Source organism: Uloborus diversus, chromosome 3 (genome assembly GCF_026930045.1).
Source record: "Uloborus diversus isolate 005 chromosome 3, Udiv.v.3.1, whole genome shotgun sequence".
NCBI classification, from domain to species: Eukaryota; Metazoa; Arthropoda; class Arachnida; order Araneae; family Uloboridae; genus Uloborus; species Uloborus diversus.
Window position 1 is genome coordinate 167,536,027 of NC_072733.1, and position 27,048 is coordinate 167,563,074.

At 32.8% G+C, this 27,048-nt stretch overlaps 2 protein-coding genes across 3 annotated transcripts in view; both read left to right on the forward strand.

Annotated features, from left to right (window-relative positions):
* Window positions 1-27,048, forward strand: part of LOC129219260 (CUGBP Elav-like family member 2) — a 542,217-nt gene that overhangs the window by 30,513 nt on the left and 484,656 nt on the right. The window lies entirely within an intron of this gene.
* On the forward strand, window positions 5,299-5,697 carry LOC129219041 (uncharacterized). The gene has a single exon (XM_054853360.1). The coding sequence runs from the start codon at window positions 5,299-5,301 to the stop codon at window positions 5,695-5,697; it is 399 nt and encodes a 132-aa protein (XP_054709335.1).

Sequence of the window (27,048 nt, forward strand, 5' to 3'; positions counted from 1 at the left end):
TTTTTTCTTCTATTGATATATTAAATGTTTTCCGGAGTGATATTGGTCGGTGTGATAAAGCAAATACTTGAGTCATTAAGTAAAATAAATCAGTTTTAAATTAATTACTGTTGATTTTGATACCATTTAATCCAGAGGTGGTGAAACTGTAGACAATAAGTTCAAAAATTGATTGATTTGGTGGGAAGAGTTCATCTCACACCCGTGTAAGAGGTTCAATCGTTCTTTCACTAACATACTTTTATTTTATTTTTGCTTTACTGTATTTATTTGCCGAATTTAAAACTACAGTTCAAAGTCGTAAAACCTATGCAGTGCCATTTCTGAACGTTACTGAAGCAATTTATGAGAAAAACGGACATCGCATAGCCCACAATTTAATCACGGTTTTCGGATTTATACAGAACTCCTTTTCCAATGAAACAAATCTTTCTTTTTCCGAGAGTAAAACAGCCAGATAATTATGGAGACTTCATTGAGGCTTTTATTTCAAATAGCAAGGCGTTTCATTCAACTTTGGATTGTGAGTATTCAATACAATTCGCATTTCTTACTGTAGAACGTTTTATTCTACACTCGCTGCACTCTCTTAAAAAAGTAAGTTACTAATCGTTAGTGCAACCTTTACTAGTACACTTTGTAACAAAAAAAAAAAAAAAATGCTCATAAAGAAATTTGAGCTGCAACCAAGAAACTCGGCGGGAATGTAGTCTGTTAAGATTTAATGATTGAAATTCGTCGCCAGTTAGACAAGGATAGGCGCGCTATGCAAATACAAAATGCGCACCTAGGGAAGATTTGAAGCGTGATTGCTCGTGCCGTATAGTTATTCAAATGAAACTGTAGACTTGTATTTACTCTGTTGTGATTTGAGAGATGGCCGGTGGAAATACAGTTGTTGTAGTTTGAAAAGGGACGGACGTACAGTAGGTTTCAGAGAAGCAGGTTGGTTGTACAGGCTTATCGGTCTCCACCTCAGTCGGAGCGATATGGTAGTTAGAAGCTCGGTGTTGGCGACAACGGATCGCAAAAATTGTTGCGGAGGGTTAGGTCGTTCTAGGAATACAAATGACCGCGAGGATTGCGCAATCATATGAGCGCTCACTTCGGTACAAACAACGTCGCTAACGTCAGTTTGATGCCATTAAACACCTTCCATGTGTCAGGTGGTATCATGAAAAAGCATTCGGACACTACTGGTACTTAGTATTGTGAGTCTGCGTTCATTATGATTTCTACATACCCGCATTATAGATAGCGTCAATTGGATTTTCGCCCCCACTTGGCAAGCTGGATTGCAACTGACAGGATGCGGCTGATCTTCAGCAATAATTCCCGATTTAGTCACAGTGCTCATGGCCTACTCACAAATAGAGGTGGTCAGGCTAATGGTCCGATTCGGCATTTATTATCGACCGGCATACAGTGATTATATAAGGTGTGACAGTATGAGGAAGGATTTTCCAGGTGACACAAAGATCTCTAGTCTTCCTTCTAGGCCCTTATCAGTGCTCGCATTTACCTGCACGACTTTTTAACGCCGTTGGTACTAGCTAAGTTATCAAGTCGATCAGGTGCCATTTATTAGCAAGACAACGCTCGTCCACGTACTTTACGATTCTTCTTATAATTTCTATAAGAAGAAGCTCCCATGGACTTGAGAGCACCAGACCTTACGCCAACAGGATCCGTTTGGGTTATGCTTGAAAGGCAACGGCAGCCATTCTTGAATACTGGTTAACTATCTGCCCAATTGTAACGATCATAGCATGATCTTCCGTAGGGGTCATAGGTGACCTACATCATTCCATAACAATCCATTCCATTTTGGCTGTATAGCTGCCAGAGGAGGCTATTCTACTTATTTTTTTGTTACCTTTGCCAAGTCATAATTGCTTAATCTTTTGTTCTGATTTTGTGATTATTTACTTATTACCTCATAGACCACATACAAGTTAAGTTTAGTGAAGATCGCTCCCTTCCTTCTGGGTGCATATATAGTTTTTGTGACAGAGTGACATCTTTTCAAATAATATTGGAACATTCAATGTGCAAAATGTTTTCCATGACAAGGGTTTACACTACCAATATCATTTTAACGCGATGCTACGTTAAAGAATTTCTAAAAAAACATTTTGTAAGGGAACATTCTGTTCCAAATGCAACAAGTCAATTGGGAACAGAGTAACTCATTATCGCACATTCCACGAGAGCTATGGAAAAAAAAGTGAGTGTTACAACTCTTTGACTTTTGCACACTTAATAAATTTTGAGAAGAAAACAGAGCACTTGGGTAACTTGGAACAAGTTTGAGACATAAGATAATTTTAAAGTAATCTTAATTTTATTTTCCATTATGATTAGTTTTATTGTGTAACTGAATGGGATTTAAATATATATACGAGAAGGACCCAAAAATAACCGGATTTTTGTTCTAAAATATTTGTATATTAGTTTATTTACAAAATTTCTTTAGTATCCTTCGAAGTGTTTCACCTTAGATGCAATACACTATTTAATTCTTTTTTTCCACTGTTACAAGCTTCCCTGGAACTCATTAACTTCGACCATGTCCAGTGCCCGTTGCGAAGCAGTTTTTACAGCCTCTACATCATCAAAACGCTTCACTTTCAGAATTTTTTTCATCCTCGGGAACAGAAAAATATCACAGAGAGCTAGGTCTGGCGAATACGGGGGTCGAGGAACGACTGGCCACCCCTTAGAGGCCAAGTAGCGGGTAATAGTGAAGGCTGCGTGTACGGGAGCGCTATCATGGTGAAGGAACCATTCTTCCGATCGCTCGCGCGAGCTCCAACTCAATCTTGTTTCTTCTAAAATTTTGTCAATCGTAAAGCGACGACTTTCATTTATTTTTTGGCGGATTTTTTCAACGTTTTTAGTATTTTGAAACGTTGAAGGCGCTCAGAGCGAGTATGATCTTCAACATTCATGCTACCACGTTTAAAGCGCCCAAACCACTCGAAAACTTGTGTACGGCTCATAGCATCGTTCTTGAAAGGTTGTTGAAGCATTTGGTAAGCTATTCTGTTGCCGACGTTTCAAGCAGGAAGCAAAATTTCAAGCTTACAGTTTGTTAGTTTGTTATTTTAAATCTGCTATAGCGAGTTCGCAGGCGGAAAGCAACAACACCTGAGAAAACCAACACTACGAGCAGACGTTATCAACTTAACTGACACCACTTGCACAGCTGGTTTGTGAAGGTCTCTACTTGAACCATCTAGCTGGAGAACACTCTACTACATCTAGGATTGGCATCGCACCATTAGTCCGGTTTCTTTTGGATCCCCCCCTCCTATATATATATATATATATATATATATATATATATATATATATACTTTTTTTCGAAATGGAAACTGATGATTTGACTTAAATAAGGAATGACTCGAGAACTATAGATCTATCTAATAGCGAAGGTTAAATAATCGGAAAAAGGTTAAATATTTCTGAAGATTATTTGATTATCATGCAGGACTCTAAAAATCCCTCACAGTAGATTTCTAAAGCAATGCTGATACACCTTTTATTCTTGGTTATATTGTTTACACAGGCAAGCATGAAGTTTGAATAGTATGCATGTTATAAAAAGAGAGATCAATGTGTTTATTTTCTTTCAAACAGTCCGGTTTTAACGAGGTGCTATTGACATTTTGGCGATTAGGGAATACTATCTTGAAACGTTAAGAAACAAAAATAATATTTTTTCTATAAGCACAAAGTATCATTTTGCTCCCTCCAAGAAATTTATTTGCAAATTTGGTAAATTAATGAAAAGAGTAGCGTTGCCTTCTAACGTTGAACTAATTGTTTTTCCGAAACATGCTTCAGCTCCTGTAGTTAAAATTATATTTTCTTTCAATCCAATGGGGCTTACATAAAAGAATAATTAAAAGCTACTTAAACTGCGTCCATTTTATAAACTGCAGTCAACATACTTCTTTTATTTTAAATTTTATGAAAGTAATTAATGTTGATATTCAGGTAAAAGCACTCGATTTTACATGCTGCATTATTATATTTAAATGGATAAAAACAAGGACCAAATTTATTTTCTTCTCAGTAGTTTTCCAACTTTAACGTGCAACTTAATTAACATATTAGAGGCAAGCTTATTCTATACAAAAAAGCGGCAAGAATGAAAATTTCGAATATTATTTCAACCATATAAATGCAAGCTACTTATTTCATATGAACCGTAGATTTTGTTTACTTTTTCAATCGTAGAATAACAACGGAAATAAAAATCAAACAGATTAAAACTTAGAAACAGTTGTAATCTTGTGAATTACTACAATCAAAATTTAAAAATTCTCATTGCACTCCTGGTCTGGCATTCATTAGAACTTAATTTTTTTTCATTCATCACGATAGGAGTCTAATTAATCGGTCAACTGATTAAAAATAATAAGTTTTGAACGATGGAAAAATTTTCTGAAAACTGATAAAAATTGCTGTTTTTCCTTTTGCTAAATTAAATTCGCTGAGATTATAGAAAAACATTTTTTTTCCTATTAAAGCTATTTACTTTGATAAAAATATGGAAATGGCTTGTTATTAACGCTAATCTTTCGAGCTTTAATTTTAAGAGCTATCATGCTTTGGCAAACAAGATCATTGTATTTTAAATTGCTTTTGGTATTAATACCAGTGAATAATCTAATAAAGCAATATAGAAATTATCAAGCATACTATTGTTTTGCTAAAATTGGCATCAACAATGTTTCTTTTAATCGGCCAAAAGTGAAGTAGCGTTATGCTTTTTGTAGGCTTACATAAAAACTGTTGATAAAAAGTGCAGAAAATATTGTGAAGTACATTGAAATCCAATGCTGTTTATATCAGTAGATTAGTAATAAAATATGTGTATTGATGTCTAGGAGTCGTTGAAAGCTCGTGGTTCAAATGTTCTTCATTTTCTATCCATGAAGAAAAGATTCCTTGTATATCTCAACCATTTTTGGTAGCTTTCATTGGATAGTCGCGCCACACAACATAAGGTAAGAAACACTGTTTAAAATTTTTGCAACAGGTGGAAAAAAAGGCTCGTTAAGGGGAAAAATATGTAAATATATATATATATATATATATATATACAGATGGGGGACTAAATAATATGAACACCTATGAAAAAGTATGCCGTATTTCACACCTATAGTACAGCCACGCCACCTGCAACAGAAGTCTGCCACCTGTTGAGCGTGAAGAGGAACCTATCAGTGTCTCAACAGTAGTCACAAATGTTGTGTGCTTGGTTCTAAATTTCTGTAATAAGTTGAGATGTCAGACCTTACAGAGTTCCAAAGAGGAATGATTGTTGGGGCGCGTTTAAGTGGAGCATCGGTTACGGAAACAGCAAAGCTTTTGGGGTGTGCAAGAGGTACGGTGTCAGAGGTTATGACAGCATACACGAAAGAAGGTAAGACGACGTCTTCAAAGCACCACAGTGGCCGAAAGTCAAAGCTTGCTGATAGGGATAGAAGAGCTTTGAAGCTCATAGTAGCCCGAAAGCGCAAGCAATCCTTATCCGAAATAATATCTAAAATGAACAGCCATCTCCAGGACCCCGTTTCAACAAAAACTGTCAAAAGGGAATTTCATGCTGCGAACATTTCTGGCAGAGTGGCAATTCAAAAACCCTTGGTCACAGCAACTAATGCTTTCAAGCGACGCCAATAGTGCAGAGACCACAAAGTTTGGTCCCCACAGATGTGGCAACAGGTAATATGGTCAGATGAATCATCATTTACCCTATTTCAGACTACCGGGCGCGTTTATGTCTGGCGAACGCCTCCAGAAGCCTTTAATCCTGAATGCCTCTTGCCGACTGTGAAGCATGGGGGTGGCTCAATTATGGTATGGGGTGCGATATCTTGGCGTGGTCTTGGGCCACTTGTTATTCTGCATGGGCGTGTCAAATCTAATCACTATCTGAGCATTCTAGAGGATCATGTCCATCCGTTTGTCCAGACTGTTTTCCATGGAGAGCGACCGCTCTTTCAAGACGACAACGCCCCCACCACACAGCCAGATGTGTCCAAGAATGGTTCGAAGAGCATGATAGTGAAGTTGAACATCTCGCCTGACCCCCTCAGCCTCCGGACTTAAATATTATTGAACATTTATGGGGATATTTCGTGTCCAAACTTCGTTCCCGATTTTCACCTCCATCCGGACTTTCGGAATTAGAGACCATTCTGCAGGAGGAATGGCTTAATATTCCTTTAAATATTGTCCATGACCTTTATGCATCTATCCCCCATCGCATTCAATCTGTTCTTCAATCAAAGGGTGGTCCAACCCCCTATTAATAAAGATTTTTCCTTATTTCACAGGTGTTCATACTATTTTGTCCCCCATCTGTATATATATATATATATATATATATATATATATATATCACAAAATGTGTTCTTTGAATTTCCCACTTAATTCAATCATATGCTCAAAGCGTGTTTATAGTCTGTTCAAGAGCAGCACGAAAGGTTTTTGTATCAATTACATAAGTTTGGTCATTAGAATTGCAACCGATAAAAGAAGCTAAGAAGTCCTTATCCGGCGGTAAAATGAAATGGTCTGAATTTTTCTGTTTTCAAACTTCTTTTCCCTTTATCTATTTAACTTATTTAACAAGTTTCAATGATATATGGTTCATCAGAATGAGCTATAGGTAGATCTAAGATATTTTTCTCATACACCCTATTTCTTGCATTGAAGAAAAGAAAACTTGAATCTAATAAAACGAATGTGTGTGTGTCTATAAATTTCCCCCAAGCAGCGATGGGTGTGTTAATACATGTAAAATATTAAACTTAAAATCTTTTTTTTTCGAGGGGGTACGTACCGTACGTGTTACAGGATTTTTTGTTCTTTTTTTAATATTAGGTTCATTCCTATTTTCTGAAATTCAAACTCGGAAATTTCATCTATTTTTTGTAAAAACAAAGTGTAACCTGGTAAGTGTCTTCGAATATTTAAGTATGGTTCGTAGATTACAAAAAAGTAAGTGAAGCATGTTTTTTTTTCAAGTAACGAGTTTTTCAATATGACCCAAATTGCATTATTTGAAGTTCCAATTAACACGATGAAGTAGTTAAATACGACGTTGATCTGCATTAAGATAACCACCATGCCTTGTAATGGAACAATGGTTTCAGAACGACGAAGCATTAAGCCTTAAATCTCATTGGTGACAATAATGAGTTTTTGAGGAACAGTACTTTCATTTGAATAAAACATTTCTTTCTTCAGTCAACAGTAGCTTCAAAAATATGGCGCCTCAACGAAGCCACTACGCTTGAAGTGTTACCGCAAAACAATTTTTCTGCGTAATATTATTGGTTTCTCCATGCCTTTTTCAGTGCATTGCAAAAATTCGATTACGAACTATCGTTTTAAGAAGTCTAAAAAAATAGAGCAGCAACAAACAAAAATAGTTGGAAAATGTTCCCTTATTTGTCTAAAAATAGCTACACATTTTAATGTTATTAAAATAGACATGGAAAAGATATTTGAATGCTCTAACAATGGTATCCATTTTACTTAAAAAAATAAGATTACACTCGCAGTAGCATGTTAAAGATATATTTACAAGCATAAATTATGTTTTTTAAACCTATGACTTATTAGTAAGTTATAATTCACCACTGTTTCTTCAAACACACGTAATGGAGCAAAATCTGATTTACAATTGCGTTTAAACGCAAGGATTTTGTTTTCTTCCTTGTAAAAATATTTTGCAATAATTGTAAATAATTAAATTATATACATGCGCACAATTTCGTGAAATAGTGAATTTTTGCAACTGTCATGCTGCAGCGAAACTAAATGTTTTAAAGAGAAAACTATTTTTCTACCCAAGTTGGCAATATTTGTAGCGTTGATCAAAATTCTGTTTTGAATTTTCCTTCAAATAAATGCAAAAAGCTTTCGCTGCCTTTCGATTTTTCATTTTTCTTTAATCGATCAGATGCAACTTCTATTACAAGCGCTACATTTGAAATTCCAACTTTCTCTCTCTTCCTAAAGCAGATACCATTTTATTTCAGCTATAAAACCTTGTCTGTTTTTCCGATAAATTTGATATGGTGTTTTACTTTTTCGTTTTAAGCAGATCATGTTTTGTTGAAAATATTTCGAAAAACTCTATTACAATTTTCTAGTAACAGGATTGCATTATTCTACCTTGCATGTGGTTTAAATTTTTTTTTTAAATATTTTTGAACGACATATAAAACCTTCATACATGGTAACAAAATAAATGGGATACAACATCATTTAATGATTAAAAAAAACTACTTAAGTGTAAAAAAAAACCTTTGACGAGATATTGGTATAAAATTGAAGTCTGATAAAAGAAAGCAATTAAATTAAAAATCAGAGCGTAAAAAAGAACCTTTAAAAATATTTTGGCTAAAAAAGGTTATAAAATTCTACTGTTAATTGTTCTGCCGTGGGAGGGCAAAGGGCAGTCAGTATCTGCATTTCTTTTTTCTTTTCTTTTTTTTTTTTTCATTTTTTATTTTAATACATTTTTGTCATGTATTGTACTTGAACTTTATTCTACAAGCTTGCTTATTTAGTTTAAGCTGAAGATAAAGCCTGAAAAAACCGTCAAATAGCAACATTTCATTTTTGTTGGTATAGAATCCAAAACGCGTTTTCTTCAAATGTCTCAAAAACTGATCTCTTCAGATACTGTCCTTTACCTTCGCACGACCGCGCTAATTTGAAATACATTTCACAGTTGTGGTGATAAAATTAATTATGGATGTTTGAAGGTTTTGCAAATAAAGAACTTGGTGATTATAAATATTTTAACATTTCAAAAATTTCGAAACGCAATAACTACTGTCCTTTTTTCTTAATTTTCTTGTCAATATGTACATGAAACAAAGCTTTCTAAATACATTTTTATGTTTTGTAATGCTTGGTATAAAATCAGCCGAAAGAAAACATAAGCGATGTATGATTGCCCGCCCAGTGAAAAAAAAAGTTTATATTATTTTTAAAAATAATATTTTGCAAAAAATAAATCACACTTTCGTAGAAAGCACTAAATTTCTTTCGATATACTTCAGAAATGGAAATAAAAGTTAAAAGTAGTTGAAAAACATCCATTAGTTAAATCTCATGAAGTTTCTTTTTTAGCCAAAATTAGGTATGTTTAATTAAATGCAATTTTACTGAACATAACTAAATTTCATTGTTTTCAAGTTTTAAATAGATCATTAAAAAAACTTGTTTTGTCGCAATTGAATTTTATAAATCATTTATGTTACCGTTTATGGATGGATTAAAAACTATCGGTGAGAGGAAATACTAGCTTCTAATCTCTTTAGTGCTACACTAACGGCTGTGAAATTTTATCTGGAAATTTTCTTTTGAAGTTTTGATTCAAGGATTAAGTTTTATAATACTTAAATTACCTTCTCTCTGAAAATAAAGCATCATTGCATATATTTTTTAAATATAATTAATAAAAAACCTCTCACACATGTATCATTATTTCAAAAAAAAAAAAAAAAAAACGAGCTGATGTGTGCATCACATGACTTCCTTTTACACCAATTTAAATTTATTTCCTCATTATTAGCAATTTTAGTGTGATTCAATAGTAACTCTCTAAATATCTTCAACAATGGCCAAATTCAAACCAGATTAAAAAAAAAAACGTTGGCGACAAAACTTGGCGACCAAAAGCTTGGCGATATATTGGCAAGTGTTTGCATAAATTGTAACATCACTTGAGTTTGCATTATAATTAACATGAATTTCCCCCCAAAAGACCCTCTTTGGAACATCCGAATGCAACCAAAAAGGGAGGTGCACAACTAGACCCCACTAGGAGTCTACGTACCAAATTTCAATTTTCTAGGACATACCGTTCTTGAGCTATTCGACATACATCCGCATATACGCACATACATACATGCGTACATACGGACGTCACGAGAAAAGTCGTTCTAATGAACTCGGGGAATCTCAAAATGGATTTTTCGGGTGTCTATACGTTCTTAGGTACTTATCCGCGTATGGTCGGGTTGAGAGAAAAAAAAAAAACCTCAACGTTAATTCAGGGGTGAGCAAAATGGGAATTAAGACCGAATTTTGTGTGACATTTTTTTCGCAAATACAATACTTCCTTTTTACTTCCTTTTGCAAAAAAGGAAGTATTGTATTCGCAAAAAAATTTTCACTCAAAAATCGGCCTTAATTTCCATTTTTCTTACCCCCGAATGAATGTTGAGTTTTTTTTTTTTTTTTTTCGACCCGACCACACGTGGATATATGCCTAGGAACCTACAGACACCCGAAATTCCATTTTGACGAACCCCGAATTAATTACAACAAATTTTCTCGTGACGTCCGTATGTACGTATGTATGTGCGTATGTGTGTATGAATCTTGCATAACTCTAAAATGGTATGTCCTAGAAAGTTGAAATTTGGTACGTAGACTCCTAGTGGAGCCTTGTTGTGCATCTTCCCTTTTGGTTGCATTCGGATGTTCCTAAGGGGGTCTTTTGCCACTTTTTGGGGGGAAATCATTGTTAATTTCGATGTAAACTGAAGTGGTGTTATAATTTGTCAGACACTTGGCAATATATCGCCAGTATTTTGCTCTCCAAGTTTTGTCGCCAACTTGAGTACAAATTTGGCGATTTTTTTTTAATTCGTTCATTTGGCCACTGTTGGTGATATCTGGAGAGTAAACAATTGAATCACATTAAAATTGCCAATAATGGGGAAATGACATTAAATTTTAGTAAAAGGAAGTCATGTGATGCACACATCAGCTTGTTTGTAAAAGGAAGTAAAAGGTTGTGTATTTTAGCGAAAAATAGAAATTTTTTTCTTACATAAAATATCTTTTACATTCTCAAATAATAAGTTACAAGGGCTATTTTTTGTTAAAGTTCTGTATACTTAATCATCTTTCGGAGAAAAAAGAAAATAATGTTGCAGTTAATATTTCGCAATATAATTATTAAGTCTCTCGCATACCTGCTATTTTTCAAAAAAAGAAAGTATGTGTCTCACACGTATACCATTATTTCAAGAAAAAAAGGATGTGTATTTCAGCAAAAAATTTAAAAAACAATACATAAATTATCTTTTACATCCTCAAATATTAAGTTACAGATGCTAATTTTGTTAAAGTTTTGTGTACTTAATCATCTTTCGTAAAAAAAAGTTAATTAAGTGGTGTAGTAAATATTTCTCAATATAATCATTGACAGCCTATGACATACCTGCCTATTTTTCAAAAAACTGTATTTTATAGACAACGCAATAATAATAATCGTGATTATATTCATTTTTTGGCCCCTTATAGCCATCAATCTGTAACAAAATAGCCTAACTTGACTGTAGTTGATACTTTAATCATGCCATTCTGTCTCAAACTACAGTGTAAACGATTGTTGTTCTCAATCAGTGATGCTAAATATCACCCTAAATTACAAGTCAACACCACCTTATATTTTATTGGGAAATTCTTGGTAGGATCCAACTTCATGGCATTTTTATCAAGCCCTCTTTCCTGAAGATTGAAACATAAGTAGTAAGTGCTAAGATAGTTAGTCCCCAGATACCGTATTACAGCTATCATTTAGGTGTTATCTGTCAGGCTGATGCATTTAGAGTGTTATCCTTCTTAGTGTCTTATCATGGGGATTAATGTTACCCAATAAAAATAAGAACATGGACTAAGCAAAATGGTAAACTCTGGGGAACGAATAGGGATAGCTAATATAATATTATCTAAGGCTTTTTTTGGTTCATCGGATTACTTCATTGGCTTATTTCAAGAAATGTGTTATTAAGAACTAATTTGTGCTAATGTTTTATTTTGTTTGAATAAAAATATTGAAGGTAACTTATTTCTGATTAGCTGTTATTTAGCTCTACTTTATTCGAAAAATTTATTTTGTCTAAACCAATACATGACGACATTTAGCCAAAAGTTCAAAACTCCATTTTATAAATAGTGTCATTTCGAGCTTTTAAATCATTATGAAAAATAATAGAAATTTTCCATTTAACTTTTACAGTAGGTTTGCTGGTTTTAAAATTTTAAATTATGCAGTTGCTTTGTATGATTAACTAACCAATTATCATATTAGTTTGCTGCAGTAGTCTTACAGTTCTTTTTTTTTTTTTTTTTAGTTTATTGTATGGATTGGTAAAAGTGCAAATGCAAGTTATATTTTGTTGCCAAAAGTAATACACGAAAAATGAAATAAAGGAATAAAATAAAATATAGTGGACAATTTTCCGACTTGTACTGGAACCATTTTCATTGCAAAAGCTAATCCAAGGAACATGTTTTTTTTTTTCTAAATTTTGCTATTTTAGCTCGTTTTTTGCTTTGATTAAACGTTTTGTTGAAGAATCAGCTACAAATTGTTTCGAAGTCGCTGTGTACAAGATTCCTTAAATGAGTAGCTCTTTATCAATGTTAAAATGTTATGCAAACTTTCAAATTTATTTTGGGAAACATCCCTGGCAGTAACACTCAAAGACATGATGAGCTGGAGCTACTCTAAACGCTTTTTACATGTCTTATGAGAGCAATATATATATATATATATATATATATATATATATATATATATATATATATATATATATATATGAATATGAGACTAGTGAATGAGCAGTCCCCAATAACTGAAAAGTTCGTAACTACAAGAAGCAAAAAATGTACACATTTTTCTCACATTAGTTTTCCATAGTAACTCCCTTCCATAGAAGTCAAAAATGTACATGTATCAAAATTTTCTAATTCTCTGCTGGTTAGTCGTTAATTTAGTGGACTGCTGCACCACTTGTAATTTAAACTCCTGAAAAGACCTAAAGCATAAAAGTTCACCCATGTTTCTTTTTTAAGTGGTTATGCATGTCACAAAACATGCTTTTTATGTCATGTTCCAAGCACTAGTTTTAAACGACATTTACAAAATTTTTGCTCGTTTATAATCCAGGTTAATTTAGCAGCTTCTGTATCGAACAAAATGTGGCAACATGTAAATAAAAAAAGAAATTGTAACTGATATGTCTTAAAACTGTCCTGGTTATGCATTGTGTGATCATGTCCAAATCCTGACGAAAAAAATCTGTATTGCTAGCAAACAGCTGCATGAGTGAGAAGGGATTTGTGTCTGTAAAAATTTCGTGTTGATTGTGTATCATTTATGGCCTTTTTTATATAAAAGATAAGAGTTGTAGCAAATATTTGTCTGTTACAACTTCTCATTCCTTATGTATCATTTATGGTTGTTTTTTTTTTTAAATATAAAGCATCTAGAGCTTGTGCTTTTAGCTCGTATGTCATTAAATAGGTTAATATGTAAGAGCAGAATACGGTACAAAAATATATTGCTTCCCCTCAAAAATAAATAAATAAATAAGTAAATCAATAAAGTAAATAAACAAACAAAAATAAAAAACATACTAAATAGATGTAAATTGTCCCTTCGTTCAGATTTTTTTAAATTGTAGCTCTTGCCGTTATCTTATTTTGTCATATGTCTAACATGATCTACAGTAGAATCCCGTTCTTCTGCCCCTTCGTATGCCTTAGACAAATTTTAATACGTAATCGAAGATTTTTTTTTTATTTGTTTGACTCTTCATACACACACACAATGCACAATTTGTACAAAGATGCACTTTTTCAACGTTCGAAACTGAACTACTGCCAAAAACAAAAGACGCGATTAAAAATGTTAAATTTTGACAATGCGAAATTTTTGAAATATATATTTTACCCCCATTTAATGCTTACCTTTTTCTGATTCTATAAATTAATAATTTCATTGTTTGTTATGTATCATTTAAATGGAGTGAAAAATGGCTCTTAAATGAGAAGGGAATGTTTCTGGAAAAAATCAAATACGCTTTTTTTTGCAAAAGTGAACAATATATTCCAGAAAAAAACAAATTGAAGTGCGTTTTTCCACCCTCCAAGGTTCTGTAGTAAGACCTTATGAAGTGCCTTTTATACCTTTTAAATGTATCCCTTTTTTTCTGAAATCCTTCTCTACCGGTGCAGTTATGTAAGAACGTCATTTACATGAAGATCTTGAGTTATTATAATGGATTTTTGTTGTTATTCTTGGGTTTTGGATTGTACTGATGAATACGATACATTAATTTAAAATGTTACCTGTTAAAACACAATGTTTTCTATAAAATATAATAAAAGCTAAGCAATCTCAAACCGGGGTTTCTTTGGCGCACAAGCAGTGAATATAAAAAAATAAAAATTAAAAAAAAAAAACTGTGTTGGGAAGGGGTGGGGTGGAAAGGAAAAGAAAAATCCACCACGTTTTTTTTCACTTTCATCACGCACCACTAGCCTTGTATGTCATTATGTTATCACTCTATATAATCATTTTTCAGTAGCAGCAGACGTAGTAATCGTTAACGTGTGTGTAAACAAGTGTAAAAATCGTTACACTTGTTTAAGGAAATTGTTCCAAAGAAATAATTATTGAGCGATAAATTTAAATGTCTCACTTCATCGTTTTTAAGATTACAAACTAACCAACTACAATGGTACAAAAAAGAAAAAAAAAAAGTGAATAAGTTTTCTTTACCAATTCTTGGCAATTTCATGAACCCAATCTCGGTTGCTGCGAAAAATCTCAATAGCAGCCCTGCCATGTCTTCAGCACACTCTCGTTAATCACCAATTCCCGAAACCCGAGGGAATCGATTAAATGCGAATGCATAGCAACCTAAATGCAGCCCGATTGCATTTGTATACAGTCCTCCAAGGGATCATTGGGTCTCTGCGTTCCATGTGCCGAGTCACGTCCCGCTGGCTCGTGTGCTGACGTGCCCACCCCGTTATTGTTTTCCTCTTCGTGGGCGGCGAGCGGAATGCCAACTTCGCTCCTCCAAACCCCCGAGAACGGCTGGCTTTTTTAACTTCTTTCCCGAATTTCGATTGCCTCATTTGGGCCCACTAGCCCCCCGACAACAGTTGCCGAGAATTCCTAAACAATAGATCCGCCGAATATTTTCCTGTTTCGCGAGCTTTAATCTATTTCAACTCGAAGATATCAATTTGCGTCATCATAAATCAATCCCTGCAGCTGTTGTCTATTTCATGGGATGCCTTCAATGCGCAAATATTTCTTCTTCATACCTTCCCATTTTTTTTCTGGAAAAATGTTTTCAAACTCTTGCTACGCATGCTTGTTTCATTGAAAACTTTATACGTAGAAAGTTAAATGTTTCAAAATTTTCAATTGAAACATGATTTTTTCTAATTTCAAATTTTGAATAAAAAACACACACTCTTTCTACTAGCAGCGCTCATATTTGTGTAGTTATATTTTCTTCCAATTTGTAATGCTTTTTTCTAACGTAAAGGTACCTTGTAGATGTGTAGATGGATTTATTTTATTGAAGTTTAAAAGAATCCGCATTTTTAAGACGAATGCTTAGTTAAAAAGAGTTTAAAAACGTAAAAAAATATTTTTTCCTTTAAGAAATGTCCTTTGGTATATGATTTTTTTTTCTGGTAGTATATTCTTAAGTTCTTATTATAATGACAGGTATTTGTTTTATTCAAAATTAAATGATCTCACTTTGGCTTAATTTTATCAATTACAGTTTTCTTAAGTTTATTAGTTTTTAATTTTTAGGTTATGTCTTTGGCTTATTGACGATTTAATTTTGATTCAGATTATTTTTTCCACTCCGATACTTACACATTTTTCATACCCATTTCGACGTCAATCCGTTTCTTAATTCAAAAATAATTCCTTAAATTTAAGCTTTTTTTTTTTTTTTTAGGACTTCTCCACAAAGAGTGCATTATCATTTCTTCATGGTCTAAATTTTCTTTTTTTTTTTTTTTTTAAATTTAGCTGCATCAATTACCATTTCTCTTTTCATGTTGGAATTGCTCATATTGCGATGATTCTATGTGTTTATATGAAGCAGTGTCATGATTTTTATGAACATTTCAATATTGAAATTTCCCTTTATTCTCCTGTTTTGATATCCATCGTTTTATTCCATCTTACTTGGCTGAAGCTTGTTTTTCAGACCCCTGATTGGCTGTTCGTTAAGTCTAGCACATTTTTGGCCATACGCCAAAAAAGAATGAAAAAGGAATTTAGAATTTCACTTCCGTGAACATCGAACATTGTGATAAGTCGCTAATTCTGTCATTTCGTGACGCGAGTCGTTGAGAAATTTTTGCTTGAATGTGTAATGAATTATTTAAACCCAGATTTTGAATGAGAAGCACGAATTTTTCAAATCGCTAATGAAGCGATCCCAAAGAGTAAAGGAAAAAATAGCTGTTTTTGCTACTTGTTCTGCCATTTTCTTTTCATTGTTTTAATGCTAAATTTTCAATATCTGATTGCGTTTTAATTAAAAATACTGCTAACATTTTTATGTGTTTTATGATTTACAGCGAGTTTATTGGTGTGTAGATTTTAGGTTTTGCTCTACGAGGCGATTAATATTTTATTTTAGAATGGGAGTTTTCAGTCGAATACTTTAAGGGAAATTGATATTTAGTTAAGAGCCTTTCGTGCCATTAGAAAAGTAAACTATAAATATTTATCATTCCTTTGATTCATTATTCATTTTTGGCAGTTTGTTCATAAATTGTTATTGTGATTCATTATAGCAAACAAAACCAAAAACGTATGGACGAATAGAAACATGTTTTTAATGAAGGTATAAAGTTTTTTGTACGATACGATATGAAGCCAGGCGTGAAAATAAATTTTTGGGACGGCGGAAATTCTCAATTTGTTGAAGGTAACTCCACATTTTGAACAATTATTTTAATTTTGCCAAATGCAACTTCAAATTTCACCGACTGACGATAATTGTGCCAAATAAAACTCCAAAATTTGCCGAATGATTATTTTGCCGAATCATCAGAAAAAAATTGCCAAATGATAATTTATCGAATCGTCAGACAAAATTTGCCGAATAAGGAAATTTTTAGAAGCACACTGTGACTTCTCCTGACCTCTTATCGGGTCGCTCCTAGCAAAAATCTTCAGTTCATTTGACTTATGGGCTGTGGACGATTCGCTGGTGTGCCTAGTGAAATTAAGATCGAATACCTGTGGAGCATCACAAAAACTTCACTATCGTTGTATTGGTGATTCTTTCATAGCACATTTTTACTTCCTTTTGCAAAATAGGAAGTATTGAATTCGCGGAAAACTTTTCACCCAAAAATCGGCTTTAATTTTCATTTTGCTCACCCCTGAATAAATATTGAGTTTTTTTTTTTTTTTTTTTCAACCCGACCACACGTGGATATGTGCCTAGGAACGTACAGACACCCAAAATATCCATTTTGATGATCCCCGAGTTAATTAGAACGAGTTTTCTCGTGACGTCTGTATGTACGTATGTATGTGTGTATGTATGTCGCATAACTCAAGAACGGAATGTCCTAGAAAGTTGAAATTTGGTTCGTAGACTCCTAGTGTGGTCTAGTTGTGCTTCTTCCTTTTGGTTGCGTTCGGGTGTTTTAAAAGGGGTCTTTTGCCCCTTTTTGGGGGAAATCATTGGTAATTGCGATGTAAACTCAAGTGGTGTTATAATTTGGCGGACACTTGGCGATATATCGCCAGTCTTTTGGTCGCCAAGTTTTGTCGCCAACTTGGCGACAAATTTGGCGATTTTATTTTATTATTATTTTTTTTTTAATCTGGTTTCAATTTGGCCACTGTTGGTGATATTTAGAGAGTGAACTATTGAATCATATTAAAACTGCCAATAATGAGAAAATGACATTAAATTGGAGTAAAAGGAAGTCATGTGGTGCGCACATCAGCTCGTTTAATAAGGTTTACTTCGGCTGTATTGCTTTTTAATTGGTGAAAATTCATTGCGTCATTGTTTGAAATTTGAGTATAATGCGAAAAAAGGTGTCACTTTGCTCCGTCGTGACAGCTCGTATGTCTCCTGAAAAAAATCATAATTTTAAAAGGTCATTTCGTATTTCTGGAACTGGTTTAAATTAAAGAAACCGGTTAACAAAAAAAAAAACCTTTTATTTTTATTTATTATTTCTTTAAGTTCGATGAAAAATGATCAACAACTTATTTGTTAAATGTTTAGTTAGGGTACTTTTTTCTGTAATGGTTATTGACATATTTTAGGAAGAAAAAGATGGATTTTAGTCAAAATTCCAAACAAAGATTTATGAACTAATTAAATTCAAGGGGCACTAGGTGGCTCTTTTGCATCCTTTATATAAGGCACAGATATGATGAGTTCAATGTACGATAGCGAATGCTAATATAGCTCATATTAATTTGAATTTTATAGCATGATTTTAGATCGTGTTAAAATTGTTGCATTTTCTTAAATTCCAGTGCGGTAGTATACCCGATTGCGCAGTCAACATTCAACTGTAGAGTAAAAACTATCTATACTGAATAGTTCATCTGGTCTTGATTGACAGCTGACAAAGAGGTGGCACGTAACACGTGTTTTTTATTTTTATTTTTTCTATTATTTAAGCCTTCCATAATTATGATTGTTTCTAATATATGAACTAGTTCTTTTCACAGTAATAAAGCACTTTAAATAGAATTAATATGTTTCAATTTATTGTCCATACTTCCTTAATAGCAAATTATATGCTCAAATACTATTTTGTAACCACATTGACATTTTTAGTAGAATAAATGAAAATACTAGTGTATTTTACGCAATGACTTTGATATTATGTCACTACTTTAAGTGGTTGCTTATGATTTTGTAAATACTCTTCGGATACTTTCCAAATAATATATCAAAAGCTGTCTCTTATGACAGCATCTACAATAGATTGAGCATTTCATCAGTACCCCCGTCCGATAACGATGGATCATGCGAGGTACCGCACTTGAATCATTAAAATAGAGTAAAGAATCTCATTAGGTGCATTCTCACGTTTCGTCCGCTAAAATGACATTCGCTTGTTTTGCCTTAATATGAGTTGTGGTCGATGGTTTGCGTGTGGTTGCACTGAGACACATCGGCACGATAACATGTTAAACTGTTGAAAAAAGGCGGAAATGGGTGGAACCTTAAAAGCATAACGTTGGGTCCGGAAGGAATAATATCAACGAATGAAGTGGTAAAAGTGTCAAAAAAGGGCAGCAGAGTCAAGAGCAAAACCGTGGGTAAATGTGTATCACTTTCTTAAAAAAAACACGTGTTTAGTAGCGATGGTTTAGCATAATAATACACGAGTAACCGTTTCGCTTTTGTATAGTTTTCGTAGCTAAATTGGGTTTTTGACATGCCGAACGTAGGTTAAGGGAAAGACGTTTTACTAAAGGCAATTAGTGTATTTGTCATCGTATGAAACTTTTCGATACTGACAGGAGTTAAGCAAGCAGCGGAGACTTGACAAAGCATAAGTAAACGAAATCTACTCGATCCCACAAACGAATTAACTAAATAGAGGAACAAAATACATTGATGCATTAATAGAATAAGAAAATAAGGTATAATTAAACCAATAATATAATGGCTTTTAAATGTCCGCACAATCCTCTTTTAGTTCTCCAAATGCATTTTCTATCTCGTTATTTGCTTGTAGGTTTATATTACACACATCATCTGTTTACACATGTAATCATGGTGGTATTCTTTTGCTATAGGTTTGCTTTCTCTCCAGTTTCCAAATGGTGATCGAAAATTGTTCCTGTAACAAAAATTTGTGTTGATTAAAATCTGATTTCTAATACTCACACAATCTATTGACAAAACTTAACGTTTAACGAATGCTTTAATTTACGACTATTCTTTTTTGTTTTATCTAATTGATAAGAAAGCTTCTATATCTATTACTGTTTTACATTTTGGATAAAAATCACAAGGATACTTTTCTGTATCTCTTAAAATCTCTAATAAGCAAGTCTGGAAGTATTGAACAAGTTCCTGCTACTTACGCTAAAATATTTCTCATTAACCACATTTGTTTAACACATATTTTAAAAGTTGGTTATACAAAAATCGGAAAACAATACAGCAATTTTTCATATTTGAGACAAATTTTGATTGTTACGAGCTGCCTTTTGCCTCAAAACCGTTTGGTTTACGTATGTACGTAACCTATTTTACTCGTTTTCAATCGCGCAATTGGCTCAAATGATGAATTTAAAATATGCATCTTAGCATAAAGTATTTTACAGTTAATTTCTGCAAGAGTTTTGTTTTCTAATGATTTTGAATTCATAACTGTCATTAGCCCGAAATAGGATCAGTGACCTCCAATGACTATTATATCGCTCAAGGAGAATTTGTTCTATTTCTGTGGCTTTATGCAAACAGGACTATATTTGAAGAATGGGATATTACAATTGGTGTGGTATTACCCATACAACTTACCCCAAAGACAAACCTTAATAAGTTCAAAGGTTGTTAGCATTTACTTAATTGTTGCTTTAAAATTGGTTTAAACGAGACATTAAAATAAACACGATGTCTAACAGACACGATCATATTGTTACAAATTCTGTAAATAGTAATTATTGTAGTAACGTAACCTGTAAATAGTTTCCCGTAATGAATATACAACCCCTTTTCATTCGGCCCCCTATTTCCTTTTCTTTTCATTGATAAAATTTAATAACGATCTACGCATTTCGAGAAGCAGTAAGAATGTTGTGGAAACTTTTTCGATGTTTATAAAAGCGTCCCACGTGATAAAAAGTTTAGTTTCGATTGAGAATTCGAACTGAGAGTGTATTAGCTCTGTTTATTGCGAGGCATTTCGCTGTATTGTTTTTCGTATTTGGAAGTAAATACGTGTGTAACCGTTGAGTTTACGGTGTGGTGTGATATTTGCTTAATTGCTGATGACTAATTTAGCAGTTGTTGACGATCTTTCCTGTACAAAGTGTAAATAAATTCTCTGTGTTTTTAATCAAGAACTGTGTCGTCCTTTCAAGAAAGTTGGAAGTCTCGCCGGATCCGTTACAATATATTATTTCAACAGAACTGTTTCTACAATTATAAATATAACTAAATTTTTAAAGCAAAATTTAACTTTATCTGAAAATGACCTTTATAATTATAAGACTTTTTTTGTTTAGGGAGGGGGAGGCGGGCTTCAATAGAAATAATGCAGAAGCAAAATAATTAAACGGATACATGAATGAAAATGCAGCATTATTTTCTTTAAATAAAAATCCAGCAAAACGTTTGAACCTTTGGCTGAAGCTAATTAAAATTCTTAAAGACAATCCTAAGGAAAAGGAGACATTTCCTAGCTGATTTTTATTAAAAAGTAGAGGAAGAAAATTAAGCACTGAACACTATACATTGAAGAAATATGGTGTAGTGACTTAAAATTTTTGCACGTTATTATTATGTTTCTTTTTTTTTTTTTTTTTACCACACACTCATGGAGGGGATTCGATTTTTGGCTGTATTGATTTAATGCAGTGCAAACGAAGTGGTGAAGTGTTGCAAATGACTGTCACGTTGCAATGATTTCCCTTGTTATTTTTTGAAGAATGTATTGCTTCGGACAGGTTTATTTATAATCTAAAGCACATATACAAATTTTTACCTTGCATAATTTAAACGATCATCACAAGATGCTGCGCGTATGTTAAGTTTGCAACCGTTTGGAATCGCTTCTTCCCGACAAGATTCCAGATCATGATCTTGAAACGGTTAATACTGTTAGAAAAGCAGCTATGCTTGTTGTATATAATAAATACCCTTGCGTATATAGTGCCAATGAATTATTTTTTGCATTGAAACAATTGAAGTTTTTATTTTTTCCTGTTTTTTTAACTGCGTTACATCTATGGTCCAACTGAACATTGCTAGTGATTGCATTACCAACATTAATTCAGATTAAAGACCAGACCAGTGGTAAGGAAGGTGCAGATGTTCTTCAAGTGACCACGTGTGGCGCTAAAGGCCAAACGCTTCCAACGCAACATAACTACATTATCGTAGCGTAAAATTTTCAATAGAGTAACGAGGTATTCCAAATTTTTACTGACACCGTATTTTTAACCAAGTTTGTCATATATTAGCAGCAGTTTTGACTTTAATTATATAAGACCAATGCTTCTGCAATTTTAAATTTCTAACCTTTCTAGAACTAGTGTTTTTATGTTTGAACTGGAAGCAAAAATCGCTTCCCAAGGAGAGAGATTAAGCATTACACTTGATTTAGTGAGCGAAGTTCGAGCAGCGCTAACAGCAAACTTGCTTTGGCAAAAAAATACCTGGGAGCTGTACCGCCTATTGATTCGCAGAAAAAATTGACCACTTGCCCCTTTATGATATAGTGGAGCTACATTTTGTAATATATCTTGTTCACTCAAACGAGGATTGGCTAACAATTGTAAGGGATTAAAAACGCTGTAAAATTAAAATTTCTTTTTTAAAAGCAAAAAAAAGTTTAAACACTTTCAGAAGTCAAACTAGATGAAAACTTGAAGACTACTAAGTTTTTTAAAAAAATAAACTAAAATACTAACTCTACTTAAAATATATTCCGCGTACTTATATGACACCGCAGAAGAAATTTAGGGAAATTGTAGAAATAAAAAGGTACCTAAGTCTATAAGCTTCATTACCTCCTTGTTTCCGGTGAAAAAAAAAAAAAAGATTTAATTTATTGCTGTTGAGCTCTTCCCCTAAAAAGCAATTCTAGTTCATGAATCTTAAAACCAGCCTTGCACGAATAAACCTAACGACGGTTATTCACTTAATATACATACTTAGCAGCTTAAAATTAATCACTTCCAAATTTTTGCTCGCCGTAATAGCTCTGCATGCATATTTTAACGCCTTAAACTGTTTTACAACTAAAATTTGTTTTAGGTTTTGATCAACGAGTTTTGTTACTGTTACGTAGTAACTTGAGTTATCGTTATAAAGCAATTATCGACGAGTTCTTTCGTTTCTTCTGGGTTCTGTATTTTGCTTAACGATGTTAATTTTGAAAAATTATTCATTAATTGCTTTTAAAATATTGCGTATATATATATATATATATATATATATATATATATATAATATATATATATATATATATATATATATATATATATAAACATTTTTCTAAGATTTATTCGAGAAGCTTTTTATTTCAAAAGTATACTGGATTGCTAAAAACGCGACATTTTCGGAATCGAAAAATTAAAGCAAAAAATGATTTGCATTAAAAATAATACTGCTTTCTTAAAAACAAAGTTTTATGTTCCCCACAGATGTTAATGTTTTAAGCATAAATATTTTTTAAAAAATCCCTAATGAGTAGAAGTACACTACTTGACAGTTTGCAATACTATCAAAAACTACTTTATTCTGAAAATGTAGGCCTTCTTTACGCTGATTTAGTTTGTGCTTATTCTCAGCGCCCACTATCCATTGAAAGGTCTCACGCAGTGTTTTCACTTTTGCTCAGGGTGTGAAACTGATTTTGTTTCAAATTATTTTTTTTTAATGATGCAAGACAAAAGTTAATTTTTAAAAATGGAGTTGGCAAAAATATTGCAAACCCATCTTCAGGCAAACAAACCATGCTCATCATAAAAGCTGAGAAGTATGTTGCAACATATTTCAAATATTTTTTCTAATTTCTTTCAGAGAAGAGACAATAGCAACAAAAACTCAATCTTGTATATTATTCGCAAGCGCTCACCTTTTAGTAATTATCTTTTCTCGCCGTGAGCTTGCGCAGAACGTAAATGACAATCAATGTTGTTGTTTCTACTGATCTGAAGTTAGTATTAGATTGTATATCAGTAGAACATTTTTTATCATGCAGATGAAATTTTAGAACCTGTGAACGCATAGTAAAGAACCTATAAGATTATTTTTAGTAAAGAACCTTAGAGTAACAACATAAATAACTTTAGAACCTTCGAACGCTTGTGTAAAATTATTAAATGAGACAAAAATGCACAATTTATAGTTTTTTGAAAACATTTTTTAATGATTTGAAGTTAAAGTAACACGAAAGCTATTTGAAAGTTTGAATACTTCTCGAGAAAAACTAATTCAGTGTTATGATAGAGTTTTAATTCAGTGTGTTGCTTTAACAAAATTTAAATAAAGGGTGCATTATGTTTATGGTCAATACTTTAATGTTTTGTGGTGCTTAGTAAGGAAATAGGTTATTTTTTAACACTAGCAAGCCCGAATTATATATAAAAAGAAAAGATATATTTTTGCCGTTTAATCGATATAAAATGTCTCCGTAAGTCACGTATGTATTTTTTTTCTTCGTAGGACATCCTTTCTGCTTTCTCTCTCTCTCTTTTTACGACCCTTGTATAAGGTCCAATACATCTTTTTTACTTTTTAGGAAATCCATTTTTGTATCATTAATCTTCACATAATATTAAAGGCGAAAGGGAAAAAAAAATACTAGTAGCAACAAAGAAAAAAAAACTTTTAATCAGTTCAAAAAATATATTTTTTTTCTCCCGACCAGTATTACTATTTGGTTGACAAAGTAGTAAATTATTGGCAAACATAACACCGTTTAAGGATGATTCTTGTAGCCATTTTAAGGTCTCATATGAATTTTATACAAATTTATGGCGTCCTTCAACAAATCTTTGGCAGATATTCCGAAACCAAAATATTGCTATTTGAAGTAGGAGGCTCATCTCGAGAGGGTTAAAACTACTGTTTGAAATTTCGAACATTTCTTTTTCATGTATTCTTATTTTATGATTTAATATTTTGAAATTTAGTCTGCTGATTTGTTAATCCTTTCCCGCCAGAAAAAATAGAAATGTAAATAACAATTTTTGCCTTTAAAGTCCATAAACATCACTCATTTGTAAACTTTTAAGTACGATGATTATTATTTAAACGCTGGAGATTATATGACAGTATAAAACATGGTATATTTTACTTATGTTTATCGATTCCAGTTTTATTACTTTAAATGAGATATAAATTTAGAGTAAAAAAAAATAATGAGTTATATCAATTTGAAATACTATTGTAATAAGTTCAAAATAGCTGATTGAAATAAAATTTTGATCTTAGCTATTGAAAAAAAAAAGTAAATTTCTTTGAATGACTGCAGTTATTTCGTGAGTGCAATGCTTTATTATGTGCGAGGTTTCAGAAGCATTGTAATTTATTACTAGGTAACGTAAATGTTATTGTTAAGCGTATCTCAAATTTGTCATATTTTACTATTAGCAGTTATGTGATTCATTCCAATAAAGTAATCGTTAAGAAGAATAATTACACCTCTATTTCGTACTTATTTGTTAGTTACTGTTTCTCAGTTGCTATGACAACATCTTATTAAATGTGACATTTTGCCTCTCTGCCTACAGCATATGACGTTAAGGTTTTCCGGAAACAATGATGATATTTAATTTTGTGGAGAGCAAAGCAGCTCTTCTCATACACAATTCGATTCATTTATTTTGAGTTAAACATCTTGATTGTTTCTTTTATTTTCAATTTTGATTTAAGTGGAGATATTAATGATGTTTAGATATGTTTTTCAAAGCGTAATAAAGGCGATGAAAATATACTTCTATAAGGAAAGTCGAATACTGGTTTTATATATTTATTTTTGATTATTGTCCTTAGAGTTTGCTGTTCATTGATTTTTGTTGTAATAGGGAGGTGGCACCTTAGTAAATATTTTATTTGTAAAAAAATATGTACAGGGAAATCTCCCGTTACAGCGATTACCAATGCAACGAATTATCCGTTTCAACGAAATACTTTTCAGCCCCGATTACATTGCTTGAAATTTCCATTATAACGAACGGTCCCTTGAATTTAGTTGTAATGGGATTTTCTGAAATTACTAACAGAGATAGCAGCGCATTATTATTCCTTTACTGCAGGAATGAAAGCAAATTTTTATCATTTATGTACCGAAGCAAAGCATTCATTTTTTCTTCTTCAGTCTAAACTTGAGGAAATCAAGTTGTAAGGTACTAGGTACTTCTATTCGTATAATTCTAAAGAATTTTTTAATATTTAAAGACAGATTTCATTTTAAGTTCATACTTGATTTTATAGTTCGAAGCTTATTTAAGAAAATATTTTTAGTTCCTCTTCGTAATTAAGATTTCAGATTTAGCTTAAAAACCTTTTTTTTTTTTTTTTTTTTTTTTGGTCACATTCTGAATCTCATTTTGCTCTAAAACACCTTGTTAATTTCATGTGATGTAAAACAAATCAATGCGTAAGTATTGGAAATACATAAAACGTAAGCCTATTGATTTTTAGGCTGTCATTTCTTTCAAAATAGACATCAGCTGGTAGGGGACAATTCAACTTAGAGGGGCTAAAGTAGAAATGACAGGTCAGACAGACGGTGAGAACTAAGCCTTCAGCGGTTTGGGATTGTGGGCAATCTGTTCGTCTCAATGTCTCTACAGGGTCCAATAGCCCCGCTTTCCCCTGGGTCAATTCCGCAGCGTATACCTCATCAACTGTGCTTCACTTTTCCAGCAATGTTACTGCCAATGCAGGAAAAGGACTTTTTCCCTGCCCTCACAGTTTCATATTAGCCGCCGTCGGTTTTTGTCGTCTTATTTTCCTTTCATTTTTCTTCTTTTGTCATGATTGAAAATATATTTGGTAACTCACATTCGCTATTTCTTTATTCGTAACATGGTTTCTGCAAGTTTTTAGCAGTGATTAAAATGTTCTGCGAGCCTTTTTAGACATATATTGGCGCAGTATAGTCTACTAAGGCTATTGCGCCAAAAAACCGAATTCAACCAACCTTTAGGCATGTATATTTAGTATTTACTAATTTTTCTTATAGGGGAATGTAGATCAATGTAAAGTTGTTAAAAGATGACGTACCTTCTCTAAAATGAACAAATTGAACATATGTTTTGAAAATTACAGTGCATAGGGAAAAAAATTACGTGTTTTATAGAGTCTTTTGATAGACGCTAGTAGATGTCAGTTGTCTATGGCGGCCATGTTTTTTTTAATGGCGACTGTCTAATCTATTGTTCATTATGCAACCACTGATACCAAATCACCATGGCAAGTTACATGGTTA